This window comes from Mustela putorius, unplaced genomic scaffold, assembly GCF_011764305.1.
Source record: "Mustela putorius furo isolate JIRA1106 unplaced genomic scaffold, ASM1176430v1.1 tig00000450_pilon_pilon_pilon, whole genome shotgun sequence".
Lineage (NCBI taxonomy): Eukaryota > Metazoa > Chordata > Mammalia > Carnivora > Mustelidae > Mustela > Mustela putorius.
In genome coordinates, this window is record NW_025421385.1 from 20829812 (window position 1) to 20854382 (window position 24571).

The 24571-nt window shown below is 36.2% G+C and overlaps 1 protein-coding gene and 1 pseudogene across 6 annotated transcripts in view; one reads left to right on the forward strand and one right to left on the reverse strand.

Moving 5' to 3' along the window:
• Positions 1–24571, forward strand: part of REV3L (REV3 like, DNA directed polymerase zeta catalytic subunit) — a 216175-nt gene that overhangs the window by 30620 nt on the left and 160984 nt on the right. For all 6 annotated transcript variants that reach the window (XR_006606812.1, XM_045080200.1, XM_045080201.1 and 3 more), the window contains exon 2: positions 22774–22963. Coding sequence is in view for 5 of the 6 variants with exons in the window: in XM_045080200.1 (XP_044936135.1) it covers positions 22774–22963 (190 nt within the window). In the remaining variant the exon portion in view is untranslated. The remainder of the gene's footprint in view (positions 1–22773; positions 22964–24571) is intronic.
• On the reverse strand, positions 5918–6009 carry LOC123392154 (annotated as a pseudogene).

Consider the following 24571-nt stretch of genomic DNA (forward strand, 5'->3'; position numbering starts at 1 on the left):
TTGTTGTTTCAGGCAGGATGGTAAATCTGTTCCCTCTTAATCCATGTAGACTGGAATCCCTGTCTCTTCATTTTTTAAAAATTCAGCTCAAATATTAACTCTTCTTCAAATGTCTCATAATCCATTTTCTAGGCAAGAATCATTTAACTGCAAAGAACAGAAGCCCTTTCACAGAAGCTCTAATAAAAAGGAGATTTATTATTATAATACAGAGAAATCTCTCAGATCTTCACTGCATGGTACAGACAGTTCTGTCTTCTCTTCCATTCTCTCCTCTGCACACCAGTCTTCTCCTCAGGCTTCTTTCCACCTGCCTTTCACTCTCACTTGCCATGGTATTAACTCTAGCTTTAACTCAACATGACCTTTCAGCTCTGGTCCTTACACTATGTAATTAGATGATCTATTTATGTAAATGGCCAAGGAGCCAGAAAATTAGTATTAATCTTGGGTAAACCAGAGTTCAGTAGTGACATGACCATGATTAATATTACAATTACAGTTTTTTAAATGAAAAGAAATTTTGAAGTATTTTGTGAGAAATACCAACTTACAAATTCTAACTAGGAAGTTAGTCTCAAATAACATTCAGTAAACACAGTGTAACAAGATAGCTCAGACATTTTGCTTATGTTTTTGATTAAATAATAGGATTCATTGACAGACATTTTCGGATCATATATTATGTACCAGACACTGTCCAAGATGAGGGATACAAAGGCGCTTATACTTTTATAAAGCCCAGAGAACCAAATCCAGCCCCACCACCTGTTTTTCTAAATAAAGTTTTATTGGATCACAACCCCCTCCATTCATTTCTGTATTATCAACAAGAGACTCTGTGGCCCACAAAACCTAAAAATTTGCTATTTGTCCTGTTAGGGGAAAATGTTGGCCAACCTGTGGTATTAGGTGATTGTAAATGTTTTCTAATAACAAAAGTTTGATTTTTTTTTTTTTTTTTTGCAGTGTCAAGACCTTCTTTATCAGGTCTTAGACTTTAACTAGAATGAATATTTGGAAAGAATTTAAATTATTTTCCCAAAGTGCTAACATTACACATTAGAAGTTCTTGGTTTCTCCTCCCCTCCTTTTTTTTTTTTTTTTTTTTTAATTTTATTTATTTGACAGAAATCACAAGTAGGCAGAGAGGCAAGCAGAGAGAGAGATAGGAGGAAGCAGGCTCCCTGCCGAGCAGAGAGCCCGATACGGGACTCGATCTTAGAACCCTGAGATCATGACCTGAGCTGAAGGCAGAGGCTTAACTCACTGAGCCACCCAGGTGCTCCCTCCTTTCCCTTTTTAAAAGAAGTTCTTGGTTTCATTCATGAAGACCATAGGATTGTTTTGTCTCAATTTCTGGTTGGATTTGAAATATCTCACATCTGGGTTTACTGGTAATTCAGAACACCTGTGGTATGGTGTTTGGCAAAAGATTAAAGGCCAAGTTGCAACCATCCACATAACAATCTTTTGCCAAGCCATAGTGTTTTCTGTAATTTTAGCAGTAAAAACAGATATTTTTCCTCTCTCTTGTATTAAAATAAAAAGTAATGTGCTTTGAGATGGTTGGTATAGTTGAAAATTAACTTGTTTTCAAATAGGAAAAACAGAAACTTAGGGAATACTATCTTAAGTCTAAATGTGCTTGTGAGGTTAGTAATCAATGTGTAGTTGCTTTGTGTTCATGGTTGTCATTAGTTAAGATAAAGAAGTCTTATACAGATTTGCATGAAGTTATTCACCCTTCATGTCTCTGCTACTATAAAATAGATCTGTTACTCATTTTTAGTATGTGCTTCTTTAAAATGCTATAGCCATTGATCTCAATATCTAATACTGAATTCTCCTGCTCCACAGTTGGAAATTCCCACTGAAAAGAATGTAAGAGTCCCTTTGATTTGGGGAGTTTTTAAAACTAGGTTAACCACTCATCCCAGTTTGCTTGGGATGTTCTGAATTTATACTAGTGTAATTATTAATAGTGTCTCCCCCCCTTTATTCTGAAAAATCCCAGTTTAGATGATAAATTAAGTGGTCAACCTGTTTATAATCATGTTGACCATTGAGCAGCTGGATATCTTTTAACATTTAGCATTTAACCAGCTTCTGCATTTATTCCGATTTTAAATTTCACATGGGAGTTGCTGATTGATGACTGCAAGACAGCATAGTTGTTAAAGTGAAATTTAACTTGTTTGCAGGCGTATCTGATAGTAAGAACCTAGATTATGTGTGTCTCTAAGGCCCAAAATAATTTGAATCCCTACTGCTAAAAATGAACTTATTATGTAGTGTTTAGGGATTCCTCAGTTTCTTTTCCAATCTGCTTCTCTAGGCTTTTCTTTTCTCATTTTCTCTCTCTTTACCATGAACACTATTTTTCCACCCCACTCATATACACTTGGATTTTCCTGAATATATCTTACACTTATTTCTAACCCCCATACCTTTCTTATGTTATTCCGGTTTTTTTTCCTTGCTCTAACTTTTTTTCTATCTATGCCTATTAAATACCTGCCCGTCCTTTGAAGTCCAGTGGAAATATCACTTCTGTGAAACCTTTTTGCCACACTTCCATTCGAATTCTCTTTTCTCCAGGCTTCCTAAGCATTTTGTTTCCATTTCTATTATGTCTTATATGAAACGTGGTGCCCCAACCTTATCGCCAGCTAAAGATGGGGCAAGAGACTATATTTAATTCATTTAAAAATCACATTACCAGGGTGCTTGGGTGGCTCGGTTGGTTAATCGAGTAAGCCTCTGCCTTAGGCTTGGGTTATGATCCTGGGGTCCTGGGATCTAGCCCCTGAGTTGGGCTCCCTGGTAAGTGAGGAGTCTGCTTCTCCCTCTCCTTCTGTCCCTCCCCACCACTCATGTTCTCTTTTTCTCTCTCTCAAATAAATAAAATCTTTTTAAAAATAAATAAAATCACATTACCTATGCAAAACCATCTATTTACTAGGTGTTCAGTAAAAATGTATGTTTGATTGTTGGCTTATTCTCTTTATTACTTTGGAACAACTAGGCCAGAAAATATTTTTAAAAGATACTTTCTCTGTAAGCTTTGTAAGGGTACTTTTAGTAATCCAATTTCTAAATTTATTTACTACCTTTAATTGTCTTTATTTTATCTGCATTCCTGTTAACACTTTTTTTTTTCTTCAGATAGAAGTATATTCTCATTGACACTTTAACTGGAACCAAAAGTTTCTATTTTTCCTTCATTTCCAAGGCATTTTGCCGTGTTCCAAGAGTTTCTTATGTTCTTTTCCCATTGCCATCTTATTATCGTCAGCTAATACTTGAAGATGATGAATTGATCAGTTGCCTGACTACCTACATTAGTTCTCTGGATTAATCATTGCTTTCCATAGATCTTTATTTTGGCCACTATATTTTTAGAGAAGAAGTAGGATGAAAGTATTAAGGAGTTCAGGAAAGTATATCTTAAACATTAACCTACTTTGTACAGTTTTTCTAATGGCGCACAAGAAGAATGAGCAGGTGACATCACATCCCTATCATTTCTTTTTCTTTCAAATAAGTCGAATTTCATTAGACTTGTGGTCTAGCTCTTCGGGCATGAAATCTTGGCTATATCAAAAATTTTTATTTTGTTTTGATGAAAAAAGAAGTTCACAGGAATTTTTGGAACCTGAAACCAAAAAGGTGAAACCAGGTACTAAATAGCTTTCTTTGCCATAGCTGTTAATCAAACCATCATTTGTCCTTGGTGTAGTGACTGGGAATTGGGAAGTTTTGTTATAGAATTGTATTCAGTGCTCTGATTCATCTTAAACCTTTCGTTTTCTTCACTCCAAATCATAATTAGCATTTTATTTCACATAAATGAAATCATTCATTTACATTAAATTTTTACATTTCATTTCATGAAGGGCCTTCATTCATATAAATTATGAGCTAAAGATTGTGACTTGTAAACGAAATACAGTAAGTCAGTTGGTCTCATCTACCTTATTTTTATTATAGACTAAGTTCTCAGGTCATCATATGTATGGTAGATTGATTAAGTCTGAAGTTAATCTGTTTTCACCTTAGGAAAATTAGGATAATAACCCCTAACTTGTAGGAGCATTTCAAATTAATACAGTATCTACAGATGCTCAGTACTTCAAGGTACGCTTTATATTTCACCATGTTCTTGTGAGATGAATGTTGTTTTAGAATACATGAGAATTCTAGAAACCTATTAGAGGGGAACCTCACATTGGGACCTACATTTAATAAAACTGATCCATAGATTTGTTTATACTTTTGAGGAAGAGAACTCAAATTCTGTTACTTCCTCCACTACTTCATCTTCAGGAAGTTCATCTAGATTGGGCCAAGACACAGGGTATGCGTGTTTGGGCAGTAGGGGAGGTGGTGGGACAACCCATTCTAATGGCAGTCTCACTCTCGGTGTTCTACTTTTTGGCCCTTCAGTCTATGGCAATGACTTTACGTCACCTTGAATGGTGCTACCATAAACTTTCATTGTGAAATGAAATTCATGAAATGAAATGTAGTAGCATTTCATAGTACAGGAAAATTACAGAAAAGTACAGAATTACTAAATTGTGGTTTGAGGAGGAGTTTAAAGATTATGGGTTGAAGAAAAACTTGTCTTTTATGTTATGTTTTAAAGAGAGAGAGATTGGTACATTTTCTAAGTAGGGAATTAGAATTGGATGATTTGACAGACCTGAGGAGAAATTCAAAAGGGTAAAAATTGCCCAGAAAGGCTAGAATAAGGAGAGTACTCTTCTTGGTAGTTTATAAATTTAATAAACTGAGGAAATTAATGAATAATGTATAAATTACTTTCATTGAGGACTGGTTATAATGTTTAATTATGTAGATGTTTAAGAGATATTTAAGAAATGCCGGGTAAATTTGAAATCAGCATTGGCAGAAGTAAGGATTAGGAGGGAATTTGAATTTACAGATTATGGAAGAAATGTCAATGTTAACTATAGATATTCTTAAAGATTTAAAAATATTTTCATTTGATTTAATAACATTTTAATTTTAGATATTTTTCATTTCCTACTAAGAACTCATTGGAAAGTATCACAGTGGTGATTTTGAAAAATATTATTATACCTGTGATGTGATTATATGTAGGTAGTTCCTTATACATCACTAACTTTATATGGTTAAAATATATCCTTGGAGTTTTTGTTATTTTTATTATTTATTTGTTTATTTTTAAAGATTTATTTTAGAGAGTTCTTATGAATGAGTGGAAAGGGAGAGGAAAAGGGTGAGGGAGAGAATCTCAGATTCCCTGGGCTCCATCTCACAGTCCTGATACCATGACTTAGCTGAAATCAAAGGTCAGGTGCTTAACCAGCTGAAACACCAGGTGCCCCAGTTGTTATTTTTTAAAAATTTGGTGCTTTGGTAAAAGAAAAAGAAAAGAACACCAAACTAAGAATCAAGAGTTTATAATACTTCTGGCTCAGAGGCCCTTGGAATTTTTCTCATCCAGACTTTAGGCACTCTGAATCTCTTAGCTCATATATAAAGTGGGCAAACAAACTGATTATCCATACAAGGAGTTACTATGGGACAACAAAAGGAATGAACTACTGATCCATGTGACATCCTGGATGAACATTAAAATCGCAGTGCTGGGCAAAAGAATTCGGGCACAAAAAAGTATGCCATTTTTATGAAGTGCTAGACAAAACTATTGTAAAAAATCGGAACAGTGACTGCTTTATAGGAGGTGGGGAGTGACAGGAAAGCAGCACAAGGGAATTTTGGAGGTGATGAAAATGGAAAATGTTCCAAAACCCAATGAAGATATATTTGTCAAAATTAATAAAGTGTAGTTAGTATTTGTGCATTTTGTTATCTGAAAATTTTACCACTCCTCTCTGTGCCGACCCTATTCCCCCCACCCCGGAAAAGAACAGTAAACAAATACTGGGTGTCATTCTTGTACAAGGGCCATGCTGATCTTTGTATCGCTCCAATTTTAGTATATGTGCTTTTCTCAATGGTAGTGGGTAGGAGTTCTGAAAGTAAGTACTTAGTTTTTTAGGATTTTGCAAACAAATACATTAAGGAAAATGGGAGCCAGGTTTCTCACTGTTGGCCAAAGAGAAAGAAGCATGGACATAGGGACAGTTAGAATGTCTCTAGGGTGTTGGGTTGGAATTGGGGGTTTGAGAATAATTTTCATTACATACAGAGAAGGAGGGATGGATAGATAGAGAAATATATGGTGTGTGTATATGTTTATAAATATATAAATTTCCTAGTATGTGCTTAGAGGCTCTAGGAGTAATGATACCTCCATAGCAATGAGCATACTTTGCATCCAGATCTTGATTTCTAAACAGTATTCTTCACTAAAAGTAATCAAGAGTCCCTTGAGAAAACTCAAAAATGAACCTAGAACATCTCGTTGTTCCAGAAAATTAAAAAAAAAAAGTGTTTAAGGAATGATGGGAATACATAAAAAAGACATTGAATTCTGGTTTCCACTCAGACATGAAAGAAATTGGAAGTCACCACTCTTGAGGTCCTTATATCAGGAACAAAGTTGAACAAACTAAAAAGCAACAGTTCTTCTTAGATCTGTCAGAGAACTAAGATCACAGAGTAAACTGGTGCCTCCAAAACTGGAGAGACAGGCGAAGAATACAAAGGATCACAGCTTGGTGGGAGCATAAACCAATGAAGCCAAGAACTGGTAGGAAAACTTAACTGTAACTGATTACCTGCCAGAAGCTGAGTGTGGATTAGCTTGATAGTTAAAAACTTTTGTGGATCTAGTTTTAGGAGGGCTCCCATGCTCTTGTGAGGTTTTCTTCCACAGGCTCCACTGGGTTTCAGTTAAGATTGGGAGGCAGGAGGATTTCCTATGTTTTAGTAAGAGGGGAATGGTAACCATTTTGAAATCAGCTCATAGCATTTTGTCCTCTCCCTCCCTAAAAGAAAAGCTACCAGAGCCTAACCAACTTGGGGACACCCAACTTCCTCTCTAGCCTTGCTGTGTCATCTGTGGATTGGGGGGGAAAAAAAAGTCCAGGAGCACTTTCAAAAGCCATAGTCCAGGGATACAGATCCACTCAAAGACTCAGACCTCATCATTGGATTATGGAGTACTTCCCCTCCTCCCACATTTTACCACTACATCAACAGGGCTCCTGTGTAATAATAAAGGATTAAAGATGAAAGAACTGCAAGGTTTGCACTTTGTTAAAGGAGTTTCTAGGGAGACCCAAGGACAACAAGGGTGTTTGAGGAAATTTTAGTTTTTGATATCCAAAGCTACAGTAAAGATAGTCTAACTTCTAGTCAGATATGGCAGAGATTTTGGAACTGTCAGACAGGGAAATCAGTATGCTAAAGGCTCTAATGGAAAAAGTGAACAACATGTAAGAACAGATGGGTAATGTAAGCAGAGATTGAAATTCTAAAAATCAAAAGAAAATAATAGAAATCAAAAACACTGTAACAAGTATAGAATGCCTTTGATAGGCACATCAGGGGAAGAGAGGAGGGAGCAAAAGAGATATTTGAAGTAATAATGGCTAAGAATTTTCCAAAATTAATGACAGACTCCAGACCACCAACCCAGGAAGCGCAGAGGGCACCGAATATGACAAACACCAAATCTACACCTTGGACCTATCATTTCCAAACTGCAGGAAACCAAAAACAAAGAGAAAATCTTGAAGGGCGCTAAGGAGAAAAAAAACCTTACTTATACAGAAAGAAGGCTAGGAATTACATTGGACTTCCCTTCACAAACCATACAAGCATAGAGAGTAGAAAGAAATCCTTAATTTAGTCCCTTCTTGTTCCCTTGCAAATAGGGAAGATAGCAGGGAATTATAAATATCTTTGTTAGCTTTTGAGTAGAAATTATAAGGAGGAAAAAATAAAGGCAGTCAAATTTTCTACGAGACTCAGTTCAAAGACCTCTTAAGGAGTTAACCAAAAAAATTACTAACCTAGAATTCTGTATACATTGAACTTATCTTTCAAAAGTATAAGAACTGTTAACTTGCCTTGCAAGAAATGTTAAAATAAGTTCTTCAGAAAAAAAAGGAAAGTTAGTGAAGGGATAAATGAAGGTAAAATAAAACCTTTTATCTTTTTTTAAATTTTATTTTTTAAATTTTTAAAAAATATTCATTTGAGTAAGAGAGAGAACATGAGCAGAGGAGAGAGACAGAGGGGAAAGCAGACTCTCCGCTGAGCAGGGAGCCCAATGCGGGGCTTGATCCCAGGACTCTGGGATCTTGATCTGAGCTGACGGCAGACACTTTGCCATCTGTGCCATCCAGGTGCCCCCCCCCCCTTTTTAAGATTTTATTTATTTGACAGAGAGTAAGAGAGGGAATATGAGCAGGGGGAGTGGAAGAGGGAGAAATAGGCCCCCCACTGAGTAGGGAGTCTGATGCAGGGCTTGATCCCAGGACCCTGGGATCATGACCTGATTACTGAGCCACCTCCCAGGTGCCCCAAAACCTTTTATTTTCTTTCTTTAATGGATATAACAGATAATTTCAAAATAATAGGAACAATGTATTGAGTGATCCTAGCTTATAGATAAGTGAAATTTATTTATTTATTTTTTTAAAGATAAGTGAAATTTGATAGCCATGTCACAAGGGGTAGGAGAGAGGAATTTGGAATACTGTTTTAAGGTATTACCCATGAAGTGCAGTATAATGTTATTTGACAGTGGATATAGATTAAATGTATACAGCAAACTCAAAAGCAACCACTAAAAAAAATTCAGTTTTCTCTTTTAATACTTTAAAGATGGTGCTCCATTGACTTCTGGTTTGCATTATTTTTGATAAGTTTGGCAGTATGTTTTTGTCAAATATTTTGGAGTTCTGATTTTCATGATTTATTCAGGCCCCCATATACCCAACTTTATGCTTAGTAGAACTAAATGGCCATAGCAGTCTGATACTATTGAGTAACTGAACGTAAGAATTTTCATAAGAAAATTTCCATTTAATTCATATACAAAAGTTATACAGCGTTTTTGGAGGGGATGGTTTGAGGGGTAGGAGGAGGGTATGCCACTTCTACTTTTGACAGAGCAAATATTAAGTGCATGTGGTAGGTCAGTTTTAGTTTATTGTCTTAATGTTTTATTGTCTGAAGAAACTTTCTTACATTGACAGTTCTTAATCGTTACCTGTTTTTAGTAATGATCACTATAAGTAGAGCATCTCTCTGTAATTTGACAACATATCTTAATGTGATTAAATGTCTAAAATAATATACTTAGTGCATCATTAAGTGGAAATAGAGATATATAAAGTGGTTTTAGGGACTAATGGTTATATTTCTCTCAACTTAGTCAGAATTTATGTGATGCAAATCAAATAATTCATTTTAATGAATGCATTAACACTAATGGTATATTCAAAATTAGGTCTTCTCATTAGAGACCTCCAAAATAAAACAGTGAGTATGTATGGGCTAAAAAATTATGTAAGAGGTTTATTCAGATACAGTTTACAATTTGCCTATTCATCCAAGTTGTTATCAGTACTTCATTCCTTTTAATGGCTGAATTAATATCCCATTGTATGGATATTCCACATTATATTTATTTATCAGTTGATGGACCTTTATTACCACCTTTTGGCTATTATGACAAATGCTACTATGAGCATTCATGTACAAGTTTTTATGTGGGTGTAAATTTTCATTTATCTTGGGCATATAACTAGGAATGGAATTGCTGATCATATAACTCCATGTTTAATCTTTTGAGGAACTATCAACCTATTTTCCAAAGCAGCTATACCATTTAACATTCTTACTTACCAGCAGTATATAAGGTTTCCAGTTTATCCACAACACTTGTTACGGTCTCACTTTTTCATTATAGCAGTCTAGTAAGTGTGAAGTATATTTCATTGTGGTTTTGATTTGCATTGGTGTCTACTAATGTTGAGCATCTTTTACATGTACTTGCCATTTTTAGATCTTTTTGGACAACTGTCTGTTCAGATCCTTTGCCCATTTTAAAATTGGGTTGTTCTCTTTTTATTACTGAGTTATAAGAGTTACTCTAGACACAAATCCATTATCAAACATTTCTAAATAGTTTCTCTTATTCTCTGTTATCTTTTTACTTTCTTGTAGATAGTTTATTTTAAACTATCATAAAGAACGGTTGCATTGAACGGTTTACTAGATTTGCATTAATTTAATTACCTGTATTTTATTTTATTTTTGTGTCTTTGAAAGAATAGTAACTTTATCTTGATTAGCTATTAATACTGTTTTACATCACTGGATGTGAATCTTCAGATACTAATCAGATTATTAATTTTACTTTAAGACCTTGGATTACTTACCTTTGAATTGAAATACCACATAGATTAAGATGAAGATGACCATTCTGGCTGTAAGGCATCTGAAACTAAAACAATATTTAGGGTTTGGTTTTGTTTTTTTAAGTAGGCTCCACACCCAGTATTGGGGCTTGAACTTAGGAACCTGAGACTGAGCCAGTCAGGTGCTCCAAAACAGTATTTGTTTTATAAGCCAGAATTTTATTTTTAGCAAAGGTTAATAACTAGTTATTTTTATGACATTTAGTCTGAGAGGTATACATTTTCTTGGAGATTCTGGCTTGAAAACACTGTTAGCAGTTTAATTTTTTAAGGCTAGACTTTTTAGAAAAATGCGATGGTATACCGTACTGTGCAAGCCTTTAAATAGTACCCAAACTGATGTTCCCAGTCACTCTGAAAGTCAAAGTAATTACTGTTTTCCTTTCTGTAGTAATAACTGCAAACTAAATTACACATGAATTTTGGACATGTCATTTCATCACATTCTTGACATATTAATCATAAAAATATTTGTTAATGTTATATTTTGCTGCTTATTAGTTTAGTTAATTAGTCTAATATGGAAAGTTGATCCTTAATTTAGTCCCTTCTTGTTCCCTTGCAAATAGGGAAGATAGCAGGGAATTATAAATATCTTTGTTAGCTTTTGAGTAGAAATTATAAGGAGGAAAAAATAAAGGCAGTCAAATTTTCTACGAGACTCAGTTCAAAGACCTCTTAAGGAGTTAACCAATATGAAAAAGATGTCCTGTTGGTTCTCCAACAATAAATTCTCAGTTCTCTGACATCAGCTATAGATGTTCTGTAATTCAACTCAATTATGACACTACCTGAAATTAATCAGACCCCCACAGGGTCTGATCTCTGATCAGTTCCACAAGATCACCCCCACTTCAGATGCCAGCCCCAAAAGGATACCCAGGCTGCCTGTACTTCTGCCTAGCCAATTGCAAATTGAGGGATTCTCTCAACCCTCCCTACCCTCAGTTCAATAAATTGCTAGAACAATTTACAGAACTCAGAAAAATGCTATATTTATATAGTTTATTATAAAGAATACAAGTAAACAGCCAGGTGAAAACATACATAGGGCAAGGTTCAGAATGGTCCTAAGCTCAGCTATTTCTGTGGAGTCAGGATGTTCCACCAACCAGGAAGGTTTCCCAAACCTCATTGTTCCAGAGTTTCTATTGAGTTTCATTACAAAGTCAGGATTGATTAAATCATTGGCCATGGGTGATTGAACTAAACTTTTAAGTCTTCTCGCCTCTCTGGAGGTGAGGTGGCAGGTAGGGAATGGGGTTGTGGAATGAGACATAAAGACCAAATACATATATTATGTTGCATATGCTTAGCCAGTGTGGATCAAACACCCCCTGTATTCTAGGTATTGAGGATAGGAAGAATAAGAAGACATGCATGTGTTCATGGAACTCACACTATAGGTGTGGAGACAGAAACAGTGAGGTTGCATAAGTGGGAATTAGGTTCTGAAGCAAAGTTATGAGGTTAAAACCTTTTTTTAGAATTAGGCAGAATTTCCCTTGACACTCTCTTAAACTGTATGAATTCTATCACACATTCTTAATAAGTCCAGCAGCTCAATTTTCCTTATTTACAGACATAGACACTAATCACTTTCCCTCAGCTGAGCTCTAGTTGAAATAGTTGGCCCATAAGCAGGGCCATGTTTAATGAAAATCTATGAACTGTATCGTTTAAACAGAATCACACTTAGTTGACACTTTCAGTAGGAGGTGCTTCCACTTTAGAAATACAAAGGAACTGAAACTAAGGAATAACATTTATATACCCTATCTCATGATACTAGGTCATAAATTTATTGACTGGGTATACTGACACGATTCAATTACATTCTCATTGTCATTCTCTTGATCTACCTCTCTACCTGAGTCTCTTTCCATCCCCCTTGATTCCTTCCTACCAGTAAATGCACATATGATGTGATTCCACTGTACGTAAACAGTGTAAACTCATAAATATAATAGATTTATATAAGTGCTCTGAAGACATAAATGAGGAAACAAGTTGTGCACTTAACTTTTGTAGGTAAAGGAAGGTGTATACAGTTGAACTAAACAAGGGAGCTTGTCCTTAAAGAATGAGAATAGGAGTTATGGTATTTTCCATCTAAATACTAATCATTTTTTTTTATTGTCTTCAAACAGTTCTTCACATCAGCCATTTTCCTATTTCTTCAGTGATAATTATTCTGGTAATAGAGTATATTAATTAATTCAAGGAAATAAAGTGAGCATGTTTGACATGACTGAAGCAAAGGATTCTAGTCCTCCTAATTTTTCTTTGGTTTATGATGCTTCTGTAAGTTCTCATTTTCATAGTACCCCAAATTGTACTGGCAAATGTGAAATGGGAAAATTGATACTCCCCATTGAGTTGAGGGCTATAGGGCAAGATATAATGTGTCTTCGACTACCTACCAGTTCTGGGTAGTTTTATATCTGCCATTTTGTTACTGTTTTCTCTGTGTCTTATGCTCTTGCTGTTTTATTCCTTTACTGTAGTCTTCTTTTATGCTAAATAGGTATTTTCTGGTGTACTATTTTAATTCCATTTTTCCTCCTCCCTCCCTTCCTTTCTCTCTCTACCTCTCTCTTTCTCTTTTAGTTTTCTTCATGGTTACTTTGGGTATTACATTTAACATGTTAATTTAAGACAGTTTGGATTAATCCCAGTTTAATTTTCATGCAGGCATACTTCATTATGCTTCACTTTGCTGTGCTTTGCAGGTACTCTTTTTTTACAAGTTAAAGGTGTGTGGCAACCCTGCATCAGGCAATTCAGTCAGCACGATTTTTCCAACAGCACTTGATAACATAGTGTCTGTGTTACATTTTGGTAACTTGCCGTGTTTTGTACTTCCATTATTATATTTGCTATGGTTACCTGTGATCAATGATTATGACTTGCTGAAAGCTCAGATGATGGTTAGCATTTTTTAGGAAGAAAATATTTTTTAATGTGTGTATATCATTTTTTAAACAATGTTATTGCACAACTAGTAGACAATTATAGTGTGAACATTATAGTGTGAACATAACTTTTATATGTACCAGGAAACCAAAAACGTTCATTTGACTCACTTTATTGCAATATTTGTTTTATTGCAGTGGTCTGGAACTGAACCCACAATATCGGTATGCCTGTAGTACATAAAAACTTTGCTCCATTATAACTTTATTTATATAAATTATATCATTACACGTTATAAGCCTATCAACACAATTATATAATTATTACTTTATGCAACTGTCTTGAATGACATAGGAGAAGGAATTACAAAATACATGTTTATTATCTTTTGTATTTACCTATGTAGTTATCTTTATTGATACTCTTTATTGCTTAGTGTGGATTTAAGCTACTCTCTATTGTCCTTTCATTTTAGTCTGGAATGAGAGTCCCATTAGTATTTCTTGTAGCTCAGCCCTGCTAGTGACAAATTCTCTCAATTTTCATTTAGCTGAGAGCATCTTAATTTCTTCTTCCTTCCTACCTTACCCAAAGGGAGAGGAAAGGAAAGAGAATCTCAAACAGACACCTCAGTGCAGAGCCCAGTGCAGGGCTCGGTCTCACAACCCTGAGATCACAACCTAAGCTGAAGCCAAGAGTGAACTGTTTTACCCACAGAGCCAGCAGGTACCCCTCTTCTTTGAAATATTTTTAATAGCTGGTTTAAAGTCTTTGTCTAATAGGTTGAATGTCTGGGCTTCTTCAGAGACAGTTTTATTGACTCCTTTTATCCATGCTTCTCTTTATCTTACCATTTTTTATTGAAAACTAGACATTTAAAATAATTTGACAACCAATCCTATTCTTCCCTATCCCCAAGATTTATTATTGTTTTGTTGTTAGTTATGTTGTTTGTTTCTTTAGTGACTTGTGTGGATTATTGGTCATTTAATGATTGACCAGGGATTTCTTTAAATGCATTGAGTTAATAGGTCTCTTTCCATCTTTTGTTCAGGGCCTCTGTGTATTTGCGTTTTGGTGCAGAGCCTCAAGGTCAACCATAGTGAAAGATTAGGGCCTTCTCATCCCTTCCTGAGAATGCACGCAGCTCCACACATGTGCATAACCTTCTAAATTTCAAGAACTATGTCAGAGCCTTTCAAGTTCTTATGGACATTTCAGTCCTGAGCTTTTCCTTTTTAAGGTTTTTGTTCAGCCTCTTATTAGGGACAACTGGTAAAACTCCCTCAAGCAACTGTGATGTTAAACAGTTGCTGCTGATTGTTTTCCATAAAGATGCTGCAGATAGTACTATACACAGAGAGTGAGCTCAGAGTCTGATCAAATACAGTACTGAGAATGGAGCTTTTCACTTTTGACCAGGCAGGTCAAATAGTGACAGTTTTCTGGTGATCAGGCTTTTGGAGAACTGCAAATCTATTTTGGTCCCTCCAGTGCCTGCTTGGCTATCTGTTTTCACAGCTGCTTTGGAGCTAGGGCCGGGGGTGCTGGGGGTGAGGAGATTGGATTAGGGTAACTTAGAATACCACAACGCTTGCTGTTCTTGCTAAGATTCAACTGGTTTTCTTGAATAAACATGTGTTGGATTGTCACAGGCCTTTTAATTTCTTTACCAAAGGCTGAAAAAGGTGACAGAATTTCCCAGTGTTCTTGTTGCTATTACTGAGGAGCAGGCTTTTAAAGGTTCTTCCTCTGCCATTCTGAAGTGTTTCTTGCCATTTCTGTAGACATTTATGCACGTCCTTCTCCCAGTTTCTGATCCAGCCTTTCATTGCTTGTGTTTCTCTTACACATTTCTCATGGACCCTTGGAGCTTTGTTTCCGCGGCTAACATACTTATATTTTCAAGTATTTGCTGTTACTACTCTTTCTTGCCTGGCAGCCCTTTCAGGGAGTCATTCTTTCATATCCCACACAAATCAAAATCCTTTATTCCCCCCTTAAATATTACTATTCCTCAAGTTTCTGACCTATGCCCCTTCTTTTGTCTGTGTATTCTCTTGAGCATTTTTACCCATCTGTTATTCAGACTCCCAAATATGTCTTCTCTACCCAGATCTTGCTCTTAAGCTCAACATCTGTGTACCTCTCTCTCTTAAGCTCAACATCTGTGCTTAATATAAATCTCCATTTGGAAATTCTATAAACATCTGAAATTCCACAAGTTCAAAATAGAAATCAGCCTATTCTTCTTTCTCAGTTTTCTCTGAATGACATTTACATCTATCCAGTTGCCTAAACCAAAAATTTGCATCATCCTTGATTCTTTCTCTTTTACCGTACTCCCAAGTTCTAGTCTGTTACCTCTAAATTTTTTGTGCCCTCATTCCTTCTTGATGCTTTCTTCATCTCTGCTGACTCTCTCTTCTGTATTACTCTAGCAGCCTCCTAAACTTAATTTCCTATTAAAACTCTGTCCCAGGGGGGTGCCTGGGTGGCTCAGTGGGTTAAGGCCTCTGCCTTCGGCTCGGATCGTGATCCCAGGGTTCTGGTATTGAGCCCCGCGTCGGGCTCTCTGCTCAGCGGTGAGCCTGCTTCCCCCTTCTCTCTTTCTGTCTGCCTCTCTGCCTACTTGTGATCTCTGTCAAATTAAAAAACAAAAAAAAAAAACAAAAAAAACCTCTGTCCCTAGCTTCTTTCACAATGTGCCCACAAGGGAACTTTATAAAATGCAAATCTACACAGATCACAGAATATATACACACTCTCACACTTACATATGCATACTTGGCCTTTCTCTCCATTGCACTCTTTGCTCCTTTCTAACTACATTTTTCCTGTTCCCAGACCACGTGTATTCTCATTTGCTTTCAGATTTTTTGTATATACCACAACATTCTGTCTTTGTTCTTCCGTTGCTTCCTCTGGAAAGCCTATCCGTAGTCTTACAAATCTGAGTCTTTTGGATATAGAATTGCTGTACTGTAATTGCCTATTGACTCATCTTTATCTCTGTGTAGAACATAAAAAGTTCATGAATTCGGAGACTGTGATTATGAGCAGCCTATGATCTAATACCTAATGGTGGACTTTGACAAAGTATTTGAAGACTAAAGAATTTATGTCTACATTTATGAATGAAAAAACCAATAATGTTTAACACTGGAAATACAAAAATAAATTAGACAAATGCATAAATAGGCCTTTGAGACATCTGGTTCTTGGGGGATATAGTTCTGTTAGTAATGTGGGATTATAACTTTAAACCAATGATTTTTTTTTTTTTTTTTAAAGATTCTATTTATTTATTTGGGGCAAGGAGCAGAGGGAGAGGAACAAGCAGACTTCATGCTGAGCAAGGAGCCCAATGCAAGGCTCAGTCCCATGATCCTGAGCCAATATCAAGAGTCCAGCTGCTCAACCAACTGAGCCACCCCAGTGCCCCAAAGCCAGTGATTCTAATAAAGCCATGTATACTTCAGTCGAAGAAATAAAATAGCATGAATAAATGTGAAGCCCCAAAGCATTATTTACAATGGAGAATATGAAGAGAAACTGTTTAACAAAGTTATATACATATGCCCTTTGTAAAGTTAATTATCATACTTAGTTTTTTGTTGTTCTTGGTAGTGTTTTTTTCTTTAAAGATTTTATTTATTCATGAGAAAGAGAAGGAGAAGCAGGCTCCCCACAGGGAAGGGAGCCTGATGTTGGACTCAATCCCAGAACCCTGGGATCACAACCTGAGCCAACGACAGATGCTTAACCAACTGAGCCACCCAGACACCTAGTGGTGGTTTTTTGTTTGTTTGTTTTAATTTCTGGGTCATTTAAAAGCAGATGACTTCTTCCTACCTTTCTCTTAAAGAAATTGGAAATTGGAAATTTCCAAAATATATATAAGCAAAAAGAATATAATCAAATCATTATCTTGTTTACTGTGGTAAAGATATGTTTATAATTGAAATAAACCTGAATATCACCTGAAATAAATATATCATAAACATCTCTTCACACCAGGAAATATACTTCAACACCATCTGCTGCTGAGGTTGGCAAACTTTCTATAAAGGGCCATATAGGGGGCACCTGGGTGGCTCAGTGGGTTAAAGCCTCTGCCTTCAGCTCAGGCCAGGATCCCAGGGTCCTGGGATCAAGCCCCGAATTGGGGGGTCGGGGAGGTTTCTGCTCAGCGGGAAGCCTGCTTCCCTCTTTCTCTCTGTCCCTGCTGGCCTCTGCCTACTTGTGATCTCTGTCTGTCAAATAGATAAAATCTTTAAAAATAAAAATAAAGGGCCATATAGTATATATTTTAGGCTCTGGGGGCTAGAAGGTCTCTGTTGTAACTGCTCAACTCTGCTGGTAGCAAAGCAGCAATAGACTATTCCAGATGTGTGTTATGATAACTTTGTATTTATAAAAACAAGCAGTATGTGGAATTGGTATGAGAGCCATAGACATGATACAAATTTATCATAATTTAATTTATCTCCTATTTTTGGAAATTTGTAATGTCTTCATTTTATTTACTGTTGGTAATACGGTCTTAACATCCTAATATCTAAATCTTCATGTACATTCTTGTTTTTTTCTTAGAGGATAATAGATGATAGAAAACTTAGTGTTGCTTGGTTTATTTTGTGGGAATGTGAGAATGGGGAAAGAATGAATAAAACTTTAAAGAGAAGCAAAGAAAGACTTTGCTTAGAGGGACACAGATTGAGGTAATGACAATGATATAAAACTTTAAAAATAACAAAAATTCCATAAATACACATTTTCCTTTTCATATACCAAGCTTTTCTATTTAATAGCTCTGTAGAGTTTTAAAAAAAATCTTATGTATATTGAGTTTGAAATTTGGGAGATGGGTTGCAAGTTACAAAATAAGCATTTCTTATTCAGTCTCCTAGTATCCTCTTAGGCCAGCATGGTTTTGATTGTGGTGACCAGTCAGCTTATTTTAAAAAGAAAAAAAAGATGTTAAGCTTTTCTGTTCTAGGTGATGAAGTCTCATCAGTTAGCGCGGGGATTGGCAAACTACTATCCGTGGACCAAATCCTTCTCACTACCTGTTTTCATAAATGGATTCTTATTGGAATAGCACAGCCATGCCTGTTCACTTATGTATTTCTGTGGCTGTTTTCAGACTACAGTAGCAGAGTTAAGTAGTTGTATCAGACACGGTATAGCCCATAACGTCTAAAATATTTACTATCTGCTACTTTACAGAAAAAAAATTTGCAGACCTCAGAATTAGAGGAATGGTATTTGTTAGTCTTTCTGCTTATCAAAAGTGTATCTACAAAAAAGTACAGGTAATTTTTCTGTGGGTAAACTAATAAGAATTTAGATGCACAATTTAAGAGACCAAATTAAGAGACCAAATATAGGCACTTAAAATGGAGGAGAAAATATGGGGAAATGACATAAGAATTGCTGGAATACAGAGGTCTTAATGTGTACTGTACATCTAAATTCCTAAAAGATGAGATTCATAGTACCCGAGTACTGGCTGTTACAGAGGCATCCACCTTAGTTATAGAAGCCCTCCTTACGCAGAATTGCAAAGTAGCCACCTTCACACAGTTTTGCCATGGTGTCTTTAAAAACCAGCAGTTATGCTATGACAGGTCTCTGTGGAGCTTTCCTGGAACAACTTTATTGCAGTTTTTGAAGTAGACAACATCAGTCAAATTGGAAAACCCAAATTCTAAAAATTTTTGAAACCTGTGTGTGTAGACTTATTCTCCCAACAACAGTCTTTATCCTAAGTTTGCTGCCTTAATTCAGTTTGACATGACAATAAGAGGGGACATTCAGAAATTAGGAAGATAAAGAATGCCAGTTGCTTGCTTGCTTTGGATCCACATGTACTTAGACATAGCTTATTATTCTTAACCTTCGAAGAATCCTAGATCATTTAGCAGGGTTTCAAAGTAGCATAGCTTTCACTAATTTTATATAAACGTTCTTTAAAAGAATCCTGTGTGTGGAGCTCTTTGGAGCATAGTGAAAAAGCTTCTGAATTGAAGTCACGAGTTGTTCAACTATGCAACTAACTAGATGTTGCAAAAGCCCGAATGTGCAGTACAAGCTTCCTAGCTCTGGACTTATATTACGAGAGAGAAACCATTAATTAAATGCTTAAGTCACTGATTAGGTTTCTCACAGCTGAATCTAATCCTGACTGATGGAGGTGGAGCAGAATAGTTTATCTTCAAGGTACTTTATGTATGTGTGGCCCCACACTTGTGTAGAGCTGATGGACGGAAGTCTATAGAAGTGGTCTGTATCTTGTCAAGGTAAAGCAGTGCTGTTATGGAACTGCAAATTTTACTATAATAAAGGACCTGTTGCCAAAAAGAAATGGAATCTCACATTGATTTTTACACATTTCTTATTCCTAGTTTAACTTTCTGAGTTTCCTATTCTATCTTGTTTCTCATCATTTTCTTTTCTGTGATACTCATTCTATATTAGAACCATTAAGTGCAATGCCAAGAATTCTTGTGCTGTTTTCAGGAGGTTGTTCTTGAGGAAAGGTGTTAAGGCACTGAGCCATCCCTAGTTGCTGGAGAACCAGAGGGAGGTACATCTGTGTTGATGTAATGACTGCAGCTTTGCATGGGACTTTGGGTTAGTCAGGGTAGGAAAGTGCAGTAAGCTGGGGACTCTTCCCAACACCTATGTCCCCATATAACTGTAATCCTTAGATGTATCAAAGTCCCTCTGTTTTCATAGATTTTTTTCCCCCAAGATACTCAAGGCTTTTACATCATTCCTTTCTCCTTAAGCAGTTACTCTGTTTTACTGCAGGTTTGTTCATCCATTTAATAAGTATTTATTAAGCACATAAAATGTGCTTTGTGTTCGGTCCTGGGGATATTATGATCATTCAAACATAGCACCAGTTGCAAAGAATTTTCAAATGGGAGAGTCAGATAAGAAAACAGGCATTTACATTACAAAATAAGAACTGAAGAGTTAAGGATTAAGGAAGCCAACATTAGATAGAAACAGCATGGTTAAATTAAGATTTTATTGATCTGCTTTTAAATTTTGATTCGATTACCTAGTATGTATGTGATTTGGGGAAAGTTAAGCTTTGTGATCTTGCGAGGTTTTTATATGTTTTAGAACTGAATATATGTGAAGTACCTAGTTCAGTGCCTGCTGAATAAATTATTTCTGCTTTATTCCTAAGTCATATACCACAAATTATTGTAGCTTCAAAGCTGTGAAATAGAAAGATAATGTCTTTATGCCCGTACTTCACAGGAGATATGAAAAGTGGGTATTTAAAAAAAAAAAAAATTCTGTGAACTCTGAACACCCTCCCTATAAAGAAACTTGTAGAAATCAGGTTTTATAATTATTTCTTATAAAATTTATCCAAATTTCCATTATTGAGATATACACACTGTAAAACTAGTATCTTAGTAACTTAGAAACTTATAAAATATACTATTACACTAATTCTTTTTTTGTTTTTTTAAAGATTTATTTATTTGAGACAGAATGCACAGTGTTCAGGGGCAGAGAGTCTTAAGCGGACTCCACACTGAGCATGGAGCCCGACACTGGGCTGGACCTCATGATCCTGAGATCATGACCTCAGCTGAAAGCAAGAGTCAGACACTCAAGCGACTGTGCCACCCAGGCACCGCACTATTACACTACTTCTGTAATCACTGTAATCACTGGTCTTAGATTTATTTGTCAACTTAAAAGAGGATACTTTTCTGTCTCCCCATCTTCCTTACCCCCATGGTTTAGCATTGCCACATGCTCTTAAACAAATTGTGCTTTATGTCCTGAATGCTAATGGATGTAACATTTTTCATGAGATATTTAAAAAGCATTGTTAAAATTTAGCTTTTTTTTTTTCTCTTCAGAGAATTAAGAAATTGCAGTATTTAGTAGATATAATCAGATTTGAAATGAAACAAAATAATCAAGAATTTGCTTTTAAGTGGAAAGGTGTTTTTTTTTTTCCCATTCCTTTGAAATTAAGCAACATAACTGCTGCTAACAATAGAAACTGGTCTAACAGTGGCACAATTTATAGTTCTTCAGAAGTGTGAAGTTGGTAGTTGAAATCCAAATACTACACTTGAGAGGAGGGTATAGATTTTATTCCATTGTGTGACTGGTCTTTCTAATTTTGCTCTGCTGTATGTAATAACTGCTCCAGATTTATTTGTTAATTCTGTTATAGCTGTACCTTAAAAATAAGATAAATACATCAACAGAACATAGACCTACTTTCTGTGTGTTTTATATAAATCATTCTAAATTATAAATAGAAAAAAAAATAAGCAAACAAATAGTTAACCTTCCTGCCAAAAAAGGAAAAAACCCCGTGAAGCAGAGTGGAATAGGGATGGGGAAGAAGCCTAAGGATCGTGTTGGGCAGTACAGTGATAGTGACAGCATGAAAGAATGGATATGTTCTGCCATCACTGCCATTCTCCCTGTTTGAAGTAGACAAATGGTATGTACCCAAGGGGACCTAGGGACAGTGCTCTGAGGACAGGAACCATTTCTCTACAGCCCTGCCAGATTCATGAGAGTAATGGTGCATCTGTTTTTTGTTGTTGCTGCTGTTACTTAACCTTGTCATGGATACATTACTGTTTCTGTGGCACTTCTTTTGTGGCTTCTTACTCATACTACTTTCTTTCTCATAGCTAACCCTGACTGTCTGTTGGCAGGTCAGCCCCGTTTACCCCTTTTGCACCTTGCCCGATAGAAGGGCTTCCTGGGAAGTGTGCATGCTTGTTTTTTCACCTCTCATTGTGTTTCCCCCTCGTCCCACTCCACCAAATGCGCAGTTTAGATATCTAGAGGTCCGTTATGGACAAATGATCTGTAGAGGTTTTCTTTTGCTTTGTTTTTGGTTGTTGTTACTGTTTTTTTCCTAATAGCAAAATTTTATTATTACTCTTCCCCAAAATCCCTTCCACACCCTTATAGCAAAATTCCACATACTGGAACTGCTTTTACCCTCTCTTTTCTCCCAGAGCAGTCGCTGTTTCAGGGAATTCTCTTGTTTGAAAACCTTTATGCCAAGACAGGCATGCACTGATTTATTTAAAAAACTTTTAGTGAGTTTCTGTAAGATTCATAACACTGTGCTAAGTGGTATTATTATAGGGCGATTGAGTGAAGTATGTAAAACCAGTGAGATTTTGCGGGTAAAATACTCAAACATATTTTCACCAAAACTACTATTTCAGTCATACTATAATGCTTATGTTTATAAAATGCTTCTAAATGTTCTGTTGTAAAACGCAGTTAATATAGGTGGCTTTAAATTATGGGTTAATTTTTTTCAACTCTTATCCTAGATAAGCTGTATTGTCATTAGAACATTTAAATGATTTGCATTCTGAGCTTGTAATGTTAAAATTTTAAAATACATCTCAAGACTAAACTTTATAATGTGTTACATTTTTAGGTCAGAAGACATGTCTTCATCTGCATGGCATCTTTCCTTACCTCTATGTGCCATACGATGGTTATGGACAGCAGCCAGAAAGCTATCTTTCTCAGATGGCATTCAGTATCGACAGAGCACTTAATGTGGCTTTAGGCAATCCATCTTCCACTGCTCAGCACGTGTTCAAAGTGTCATTAGTATCAGGAATGTAAGTATATGTTAACTTTTTAAATTTCTTTATTTGTATTTCTAGTACCATCCCAAGTAAAGAAAACCTGTCTGATTCAGAGATACTGTTTATTTTTCTTTTACTTCTAATCTAATGGAAGTAAGGCAAATTTTATTTTATTTTTTTTTTTTTTTTTTTTTTTTTAAGATTTTATTTGTTTGTCAGAGAGAGAGCACACAAGCACAAGGAGGCAGAGTGGCAGGCAGAGCAGAGAGAGAAGCAGGCTCCCCACTGAACAAGGAGCCTGATGCAGGACTCAGTCCCAGGACCCAGGATCATGACCTGAGCTGAAGGCAGTGGCTTAACCAGCTGAGCCACCCAGGCATCCCTATGCTTTAATTTTTTAAAGTAAATTTTTATTGCAGTGAAAGATGGTTTAACCTTTTCCATTTCTCCACTTCTTAGAACTGTAGAATTTCATGTGATTTATTTTAACATATTTATTGAGCATCTTCCATTTGCTAGGCACTATTCTAGGTGCTTGGGATATATTGGTGAACAAAACAAAGATCCCTGCCCCCATGGAGGTTATATTTTAGTATTTGGAAACAGAACATAACTTAAAGATATGACACAAAATAAATATTTATTACATGATAGTGCTATGGAACAAAGATGTAGAGTAGTATCTGATGGATTAGTAGTATAGGGTAGGAAAGTGGACTGGTGGCAATTTTATACAAGGTCATCAGGGAAGGTGGCATTGACAAGGTGAATGACATTTGAGCAAAGACTTGAAGGTGAGGGAGTAGGAATTACATGGGGGTGATCAGAATGGAGGAAAAAGAGAGTAGGACAAAATGAGGTTAGAGAGATATGAATGGATGGATGTCATGTTGGCCAGTGGTTTTTAAAGTATGGTTTCCAGGATCACCAACATCAGCTTTACCTGATTTGACAGCTGTGAGAATGCATCTGTCAGATCTCCAAATACAGCAAGCAAGATTGAACAACAGCCCCACCAGCATGGTGAAATCTATCTATCATTCCATATGTACTGAAGCTGCTTTCCGTACGCTATTCCTAACCAGTGGCTAAACCTGGTAAGGGTACGAAGGCAGGCCTGTTCCTGGGAGACCTTGAGAACTCTCTGAAATTCATTCTGTACTTTGATTAGAATTACATTACAATAGAAGACATTTCTACTGATCTTCCTTCTGTCCCTCTCTGTTTCACATGGGATCAGACATGTTTTAAGTTTGGTAACTATCCAAGGCTCTCCTGGGGCCCTCCTCATTTTCTCACAGTCGTTTCCCCTGATAAATTTCTTGCATATATTGGCATCTACTTCTCAGAGGACTCAGATTAACATACCTAGGAACTTACTTAAAATATATTCTTGGGTCCCATCCTAGACCTAATGAATCAGAACTCTGGTGGTAGGGCCCAGCAATTTGTTTTTTTTTGTTTTGTTTTGTTTTGTTTTGTTTTTGTTTTTTTAAAGATTTTATTTATTTATTTGACAGAGAGAAATCACAAGTAGTCGGAGAGGCAGGCAGAGAGAGAGAGAGGGAAGCAGGCTCCCTGCTGAGCAGAGAGCCCGATGCAGGACTCTATCCCAGGACCCTGAGATCATGACCTGAGCCG